Source organism: Amblyomma maculatum, chromosome 10 (assembly GCF_055883805.1).
Source record: "Amblyomma maculatum isolate TAMU_Amacu chromosome 10, ASM5588380v1, whole genome shotgun sequence".
NCBI lineage: Eukaryota > Metazoa > Arthropoda > Arachnida > Ixodida > Ixodidae > Amblyomma > Amblyomma maculatum.
The window spans coordinates 38,575,910-38,584,906 of record NC_139353.1 but is presented as its reverse complement, the minus strand read 5'-3'; the positions used below and the strand labels follow the sequence as shown (position 1 = coordinate 38,584,906).

The 8,997-nt window shown below is 49.4% G+C and overlaps 1 protein-coding gene across 1 annotated transcript; it reads left to right on the top strand.

The window, feature by feature from the left end:
* The first annotated feature begins 673 nt into the window (after positions 1 to 673).
* LOC146176203 (protein argonaute-2-like) lies at positions 674 to 7,717 on the top strand. The gene is made up of 3 exons (XM_084580933.1): positions 674 to 2,695; positions 2,879 to 3,106; positions 7,400 to 7,717. Exons 1-3 carry the CDS (start codon positions 677 to 679, stop codon positions 7,709 to 7,711), a joined length of 2,559 nt encoding a protein of 852 aa, XP_084437059.1. The 5' UTR covers positions 674 to 676; the 3' UTR covers positions 7,712 to 7,717.
* The last annotated feature ends 1,280 nt before the right edge of the window (positions 7,718 to 8,997 follow it).

The window sequence follows — 8,997 nt, the reverse complement described above, 5'->3', positions numbered from 1 at the left end:
GTCGCGAACGTCGCCTCCGTCACCACTGTTACCGCCGTCATCACCCGCGGTGGGGGCGCAAACCAGGGCAACGGCACGCGCTCCGTGGCTCCCACTGAGGGCTCGCCCACCAGCTCGCCGTCGCCCATGGCCACGCCTATGCGGGCCCGCAATGGCATTGGGAACATAAAGTGGCAAAACGACGAGCTCAAGCTCCTGGTGAGCGATGTACAGTGAGCTGGAATTGACACGACAAACTTCCTTGGGCTGTCTATAGCTGTTACTTCTCCTAGGAGAGAGAGGTCTCGAATTATAGTTTCAATAAAAATTTATGGCATTCAAAAGTTAAAATAAGAGACGGAGCCGACATCTCGATACGGTATGCTCGCCTGTGCCACTGAGGTGATCAACAGGTGTGATACGGCCGATTGAACGTACAAAAACTTATCAAACCTTTCGAAAGCCTTATCAGCACTCGTAAGCGGTAATGTAGTGTTGGAGCTGGATTCTGAGACTGCCGCGCCTGCGAGACTGGGCGCACAGTGAACAAGGATGAAGCCCTTCGTCCTGACGTCCTTGTTCTTAGGCTTTGTCTTTGTGCGCCGAGTCCCGTAGGCATGAAGTCAAACTAGTCCAAGAAGTGCAGCTTGACTGCCGCGATCTGTTCCTGTGCTCTCTGCAGGAAATTGTGCGGACCATGCCGTCTCACTTTCCACGCCGGCCTGCTCAGGGCAGTCTGGGCCGGTCGATCCAGTTGACCGCCAACCATTTCAACGTGGAGATCCCTACCGGGAACGTGTACCACTACGATGTGGAGATCTGCTCCGAAACACGCAAGGAGGCCAAAGTCCCCGATGAGCGCAAGTACCGCTGCATCAGCACCAAGATCAATCGTCTGGTCATCGAGATGCTTGTCAAGAAGTACCGGCTCGACCTCAGCGGCTGCTTGCCTGCTTTCGACGGCCGCAAGAACCTATACACGAGGCGGGAGCTGAAGTTCCGCGAGCGTACCTTCACGGTCGATTTCGAAGAAGACCAACGGATTAAGAAGTTTTTTGTCAAGATCCAGTACGCGGCCACCGTCAGTCTGGACGCCTTGCATGGCGTCTTTGGTAACTGCGTCAACCAGGTTCCCCAGGAGGTTCTCCAGGCCGTGGACATCGTTCTGCGGCACGGGCCTTCAATCAAACTGACGCCTGTTGGACGGTCCTTCTTCAAGGCGCCTCGGTCAAGTGACAACACCCTCGGAGGTGGCCGCGAAGTGTGGTTCGGCTACTACACGAGCGTCCGGGCAGCTCAGTGGAAGCCCATGCTCATTGTTGACATGTCGGCCACTGCGTTCTACGAGCCTCTACCAGTTATCGACTTCATGTGCAAGCTGTTCAGCGAGGGCCGGCGCGAGATGTCGCTTGGAGACATCAGGGATCTGCGCGACTTCCAGAACGTTCGTCTCAACAAGGAGCTGAAGGGCCTGCGTGTTAAGGTTACACACCTTCCCTACCCGCGCAAGTACAAGGTGTTGCGCGTCACGAAGGAACCAGCGAGGAAGCTCTTTTTCAGCATGGAAGACGGTTCCCGCTGCTCTGTGGCTGACTATTTTATGAGCCGCTACGGCCGCCTCACGTACCCCCACCTACCCTGCATCCAGACCGGCAGCGCAACTAATCCGGTTTACCTCCCGCTGGAGGTCTGCACGATTGTCGAAGGACAACACTGCAAGAAGAAACTTGACGAGAACCAGACGTCGGAGATGATCAAGCGCACTGCGCAGCCACCAGCCAAGCGTTTCAACGAGATCCGCCAGTCGGTACAGGACCTGGTCAGCAACAGCGATCCGTGCCTGCGCGAGTTCGGCATTAAGATTAGCACCGAGCCGACTCAGCTGAAGGGCCGTGTGCTCGACGCGCCATCCCTCGTCTTTGAGAACAATTCCGTCGTCAAACCCCGCGACGGAACCTGGGACCTGCGCGGCCGCCACTTCTACAAGTCGGCCACGCTGACCCGCTGGACATTACTCTGCCTGAGCCGCTTCGCTCAGCGAGACAGCCTGGACAACTTTGTCAAAATGCTCATTCGTGTCGGCCGGGAGCTTGGCATGCATGTGGAACAGCCGCTGGACGTGACCACGACCGACGCGAACCGCAAGCCCATGCGGATGATTCTGCTCGATGAACAGCGCAAGGCTGCTAACCTAGAGATGGTCATCATCGTGCTCACCAAGAACTCGAACTACGCCGAGATCAAGCAGGTGGCCGAGACCGAGATTGGGTTGCGCACCCAGTGCGTGATGGACAACAATGTTATCAAGAAGTGCAACGCTGCGCTCATCACCAACCTGTGCCAGAAGATCAACGCCAAGCTTGGCGGCACCAACAACGGCCTATTGACCCAGGAGAAGCCGCCTATCTTCCAGAAGCCGGTGATCGTCATTGGCGCGGATGTGACTCACCCGGCGCCCGGAGACAAGCTGAGGCCCTCGATCGCTGCTTGTGTCGGCAGCCTCGACGCCATCCCGTCCAAGTTTTACGCCTCCATTCGCGTGCAGATGGAGGACTCTGCCGCAACTTCGCGCCTGGAGATCATCAAGGACCTCAAGGACATGATGAAAGACATGATGAAGGCATTCTACCGAGCGACAAGGCATAAGCCGGAGCGCATCATCTTCTACCGGGATGGTGTGAGCGAGGGGCAGTTCATGGAGGTCCGCAACCGCGAGGTGAGTCTGAAAAGCGAAACTAGTTCGCCGAACATTGCGCCGGTATTTCTTTGGCCTGAACTCACCGATAGATAGGGCGGCATCTTATCGGCTCGTTGGTTCATCGAACGCATCTACCGTGGTAGCAGATGGTTCTTAAATTAGATGCCACTAGCTCCTCTTCCCTGATTCTTGCTTGTCCAGGTAAGCGCCATCCGACTGGCCTGCCAGGAGCTGTCCCCGAACGAGACGTACGAGCCTGCGCTGACGTTCATCGTGGTCCAAAAGCGCCACCACACACGTTTCATGCCCGTCAGTGACCGGGACGGGGTGGGCAAGTGCCGCAACGTGCCTCCCGGCACCATCGTCGACTCCGTGGTGACTCATCCACTTGACTTTGACTTCTATCTCTGCAGCCACTTCGGCATTCAGGTGGGAAGTGTTTGGCATTGAAATGCCACTATTGGGTATTTGCCGGTAGCTTTGTTGAGGCTCATAGGATGGCTGAAAGTAATGATTCCAAACAAACGGTGGTGACTTCGGCATTCAGGTAGGCGGTGTCGCGATAAAGAAATGCCATTAATAATATTTGTAGATATGTATAATAGAGAGAGGATAATCGGGTCGCTGAACTCTCTAACGTATAGAAAAAGGAGCTCGGATAGCCAAGAACCTGTGGGTTTGTGGCATTATGTCCACTAGCACGATGCAGTGCAACATCAACTGATGGACTAGTTGATCAGACGTAGCTTCAGACGGTGCAGCGTAACGGCACGAGGCCAACAAAGTTTGTTGTCTGTTCAACGCAGTGTTTGCCCGTTCCTCTCGACAAGCTTTGTTTCGCTATGCTGCAAAACCTGAAATGATGCAGTTGCTACGGGATACCTTAGAACGGGGCTCAGGGTGTCTTATGGTTTTTGGTGTTTAGAAACGAAGGGGGCGATCGCAGACGCCGCGACACACCGAGGGTAGTCATAAAAAACCCGCTTAGAAAGTCCCGAAACCGATTGATTTCAAAGCCGGCTTTTGTTTTCATAGGGCACGTTCGATGTTCTTTGTCGTAGAACAACTGCAATGTGGTTTCAAACAATTCCGTCGTCAAACCCCGCGACGGAACCTGGGACCTGCGCGGCCGCCACTTCTACAAGTCGGCCACGATGACCCGCTGGACATTACTCTGCCTGAGCCGCTTCGCTCAGCGAGACAGCCTGGACAACTTTGTCAAAATGCTCATCCGCGTCGGCCTCCATCGAAACCGCAACCTATACGGGCAAAAGTCGAGAGTGCGACCCATGCAGAGAAATACGCTTATGCAGAACTTCCCGTATCCTCAAAGCACCAGTGGAGATCGCAGATTGTTAAATGCTGACGAGCGCTTTGAAGAAATGTTTGACAAAGTACGCTTCGTAATTCGAACAGTGTTTTCAAAACGCGGCTCTAAATGTTTGTGAAGCCAGATATACCCCGAAATCGTCTCCATTTCCGCGCCGGGTGTTTACCAGAATCGCGCAAGCTTCTCGTGCATAACACGATCTTTTCGTTCAAATTATATAGCAAAGTCAGAACTGCATTAAAAGAACCTGCAAAGTCATGGCAAGAAAACAAGACTGCGGCGCACTGCAGCAGACCGCGGCGTAGACAACGCTAGATTCGAGGGCCGATGGCTACGGCGTCCACGAACGCAACCTTTGTTTCCAGATGGGCTTGGTTCGTCTACTGCTGCTGCGCTTACTTACTTGGGACTGGGCTAGTTGGAACATCTTCTTTTGTCCGTGTCCAACTAAGCAAGACAGCCTTTATGAGAATATATAATTGGTTCGCAGGAATGGAAAGGCGCATTATCTGTCGCACTTCTTTCTATGGACACCTGAACCGCGCCGTAAGGGAAGGGAAGAAGGTGGTAGTGAAAGTGGAGAGAGAAAGGTGCCATAGTGGAGGGCTACGGAGTAATTCCGACCGCCTGGAGATCTTTAACGGGCGCTGATATCGCACAAAACACTGACGCCTCTTCGTTTCAAAGCCTCCATCGAAACCAGCCATGGCAGGGCTATCGACGACTTCACGACTTCAGGCAGTAAATTCAAGAGAGAAGGTAGTTAACGAAAATTAACGAAAATTAACGAAAAGTTAATTTATAAGCTGGATACAATACTTCATAACAAACAATTAGTAAAATGGATATCAGCCTACCTTTCAAATAGAGAACAATTCGTTGTCTTTAACCATCATTCTTCTGACAGGCTTACAGTTCACTCTGGCGTCCCTCAGGGCTCTGTTCTTGGTCCTTTGCTATTTTTAATATATATTAATGATATTGTTGTTAACATTCCTGTAAAAATTAGACTTTACGCTGATGACTGTGTTATTTATACAGAAGTGAGAAATGTGTCTGATCAACAACTACTTAATAGTGCGTTACAAACAGTTTTTGCATGGTGTGAAGCATGGCAAATGTCCATTAACTTTGAAAAAACTGTACTAATGCGAATCACTCACAAAAAGAAAGTCTTACCCTTCGATTATTGTATTAACGGCATGACACTAACTGAAGTGGCTGAATATAAATATCTAGGGCTCTGGGTCAGTAACAATCTTAGTTGGAATAAACATGTTGATCTCATAACGTGTAATGCTTTCCGTAAACTCTTTTTCTTGAGACGGGCATTGCGGTTGTCTACCCCATCTGTACGCCTGCTTGCTTACAAATCTATTGTTCTGCCTACCTTAGATTATGCTTCAATCATTTGGGATCCATTCACGCAAACTAACATGAATAAATTAGAGAAAGTTCAAAAGAGGGCGGCACGATACATATATAATAATTACCGGCGTACATCAGTAACTCACCTTTTAATTCAAGCTGGCCTTCCGACAATAACTGAGCGAAATCGTTGTGCACGACTTAAATTTCTGTACCAATTAATTAAAGGACACTACAGATAAGAACTCACCGATTTGCTTGTTTTTTCGTCCGGATACGCAACCCGACAACGACACCAGCTAACTTTAACTCCTTTTCGCGTTCGAAATAACTGCTTTAAATACTCATTCCTTCCACGAACTATTTCCGATTGGAATAACCTCACTAACAATGAAGTGCTGCAGCCATCACTGACGTTGTTCTCGCAACATATAACCTAGTTTCTTTTTATTGCTTTTGTTATTTCACTGCTGTGTTGTATATGTTTGGTTTTATTATTAATTGTTCAGAAGAGCTTCAACTTGTACTGTAATTATTGTTTATTTTTTGCCTGTTTTGTATACTACATAGTTTGTATTCCCACCCTGCTAAAATCCCAACACTGGGATTGCAGTATCAATAAATAAATAAATAAATAAAAGTTTGCGTGGCAGGATGTCCAAATACGCGAGAGGCTTGTGCGATGGAGAGCCCTCAGTTTATGACTCTTTCAAGGATATGTCGCGGTTCACTAAAATTATCGTAACATAACACAGAACGTTGAGCTAGTACGTTGGACTTCGGACATGATGAAACATGCACCTGAATTGACAATGCAGAGATGACACGCACAAACACACACACACACGTAGACAAGGACGATGCTGCGCTAATAACTAATGATTTATACCCGCACACCTTCTTTCTCAACTGTTACTATGTGCACATCACTTCTTCCTTCACTGTCCTCCCAGTGATCTAAAGATACTTTCTCCTTGTTTTATTTAACGCAATACTCACCACCCAAAGATATCGCCCAGGCTTCCGAATTATCCTTATTCATTCTCAAAACAAACTGCGTTATTAACTCCATATTTGTTCAATATTGCAGTACCGTGTTCTCTTATCCTGTCGTTGATACATCTAGCTCCCCACTCCCCGTCTCGCCAATCTATTTGTTGTCACAGAACAGGGGAATCGGATGTACTATCTTTTGATTACATTCTGAATATATCCTTCGGGGCACTGTTTCACATCTTAATGTATTCTTTCCCATTCACTCGCGCACACAAACTTATGGCTTTGTCTGGAGCCGTAGCAATAATTTGAATGCCGTGCTTTTTACAAATTTGTGGGCAAAACCATAGATGTAGAGCGCCAGATATGTTTTCTTTCTTTGTATCAATTGTCCATCCTCTATCCATAAGTGTGTCGCATTTTCCCTTAGAGCACACGCTAGCTTTGAGTTAACCCACCACGTTTGCTGGTACTCTCGGAAAGCGGATAATTATTTTCTCTTCATTACATGTATTTTCACGGGGTGCACATCTCGTACCACTATACGTTTCCGAATCTCTTGAAAACGCTGTGCATTTATTACTTTCACAATCTGTTCTGGGATGTTCATGATTACTCTACCCCCCCCCCCCCCCCCCCGAGTGTGATCACGGGCGCAATGTGAAGTGAGAAAACGCAATTGAAAAATTATGGTTGTATGTATTCCTGTGTGCGCTAAGCCTTTCCCTTGCAGGGTCTGCCTCGTGACAGCAGCACCACTGCATCTCGCTGATATCATAGGTCACATGTCATGCGTTTTTTTTTTGTGCGTGTGTGCTTTGTGGCGCAACAGCCACTGAAACTACCCGCAGAGTGCGATGTGTTTAAAAAAGGCCTCAACTGTCCGAAATTAACTTCAGAGTCAGCTACGTTACGAGTTTGCTCTATTGTATGTCTTGGGCGTTGTGATGCGACATCACCTGACAGACATATGACGTGGATTGATCTGCTTTTACTATCGCCTGACCATGGCTTTTGTTGGGGCGCAGGGCACGAGCAAGCCTTCACACTACTATGTCGTCTGGGACGATTCACACTTCACGGCGGACGACCTGGAGAAGTTGAGCTATTACCTCTGCCACACCTATGCCCGCTGCGCTCGCAGCGTGAGCATCCCGGCGCCTGTGTACTACGCTCACCTGGCTGCGTACCGCGCCAAGAACCACGTGATGAGCAAGGTGGACATATCCAGCTCCAGTAGCGAGTCGTCCGGTGGCAGCGGGGACTCGGTGTCCACGAGCCAGTACATAGAAGCTGTAAAGGTACTCGACTCCCTCCAGACCGCCATGTACTTCGTCTGAGAAGGACCGCTGCCAGGTGAGCGAAATTCACTGTTCACTTAACATTTCTTGACACTACCTTATAAACTTTGGTGTGGCATTGTTTTGTAACGTATGGGACATCAGGCGTCATAGTGCAGGGCTCTGGGGTAACTACTGACTATAAGGGGAAGATGTTGGAAGGGGGTTCTGCCTAGCGTCCGTCGAGGCCAGGATTCCATCCTGGGTGCAGATACTCGGCAGTCTACTGTCGAATGCAATGGGTTTGCATTGCAGATCAGCTGAACAAGAAGCAATCATTAGAGGGCGTAAGAGACAGCGCCTCGGCATGAGGGTGGTTGAACAAAGGCACAGAAAGAACGGTGCAAACTGACCGATTGCGTACAAGGGTGATTATATCTTTTTCCATGAATTATAATGCAATATAATGCAACTGCTTCACAGGAAGGAAAAGGCGCAGTATCTGTTACACTTGCTATGTGGACACGAAAATTCACGAAATTCCCCCGTTCTGATGCCGCGAGTCCTGGACCCAATTTGGAATAGGAACTCGGTGTGGACACCTGAACCGCACCGTAAGGGAAGGGATGAAGGTGGGAGTGAAAGTGGAAAGAGAAAGGGGAGCCGTAATGGAGGGCTGCGGAGTAATTTCGACCACCTGGGGATCCTTAACGTGCGCTGACATCGCACAGCACACGGACGCCACTTCGTTTCGCCTGCATCGGAACGCAGCTGCCGTGGTCGGGTTCGAACCCGGGAATTCAGAACAGTGGTCGGGCGTCTTACCACTGCACCACCCCGGCGGGATGGCAAAAATGGTTTTCGGTGATGTTCCCGAAACTCCTGAAAATAAGGCTATGTTCTTGGTACAGAATTGCAGTTTAATCATCTCCCATTTAGAATCTCGATTCTAAATGGGAGCCGAATGAACTGTGCTATTATAGTAGCAAGGCAATTATTCCTAGATCGTCATTCATTATTGCGCTTTAAAAGAAACAACCGGGCAGCGACCAATGAATGGCACAGAACGGTGGCGCGCAACACGGTGTCGGTTCCTGTACGGTGCAATAATATAGTGCAATTATTAATCACAATGAAAGCTACCGACTAGCCCAATAGGAAACCAAGCGATGAGTCAAACTATTGGGAAGGCATTCGAGCTCACCTTTCGGGGTATGGCGCGACGGATCTTTAAACGCTGTGCGCGACAGCGTTGGACAACCGCTTACCGGCACACTCTGCTATTCCTAGTTCATGTACATGCTCTTTGATACTCGCCTAATTTTTCATTCCTGCCTCTTACTATC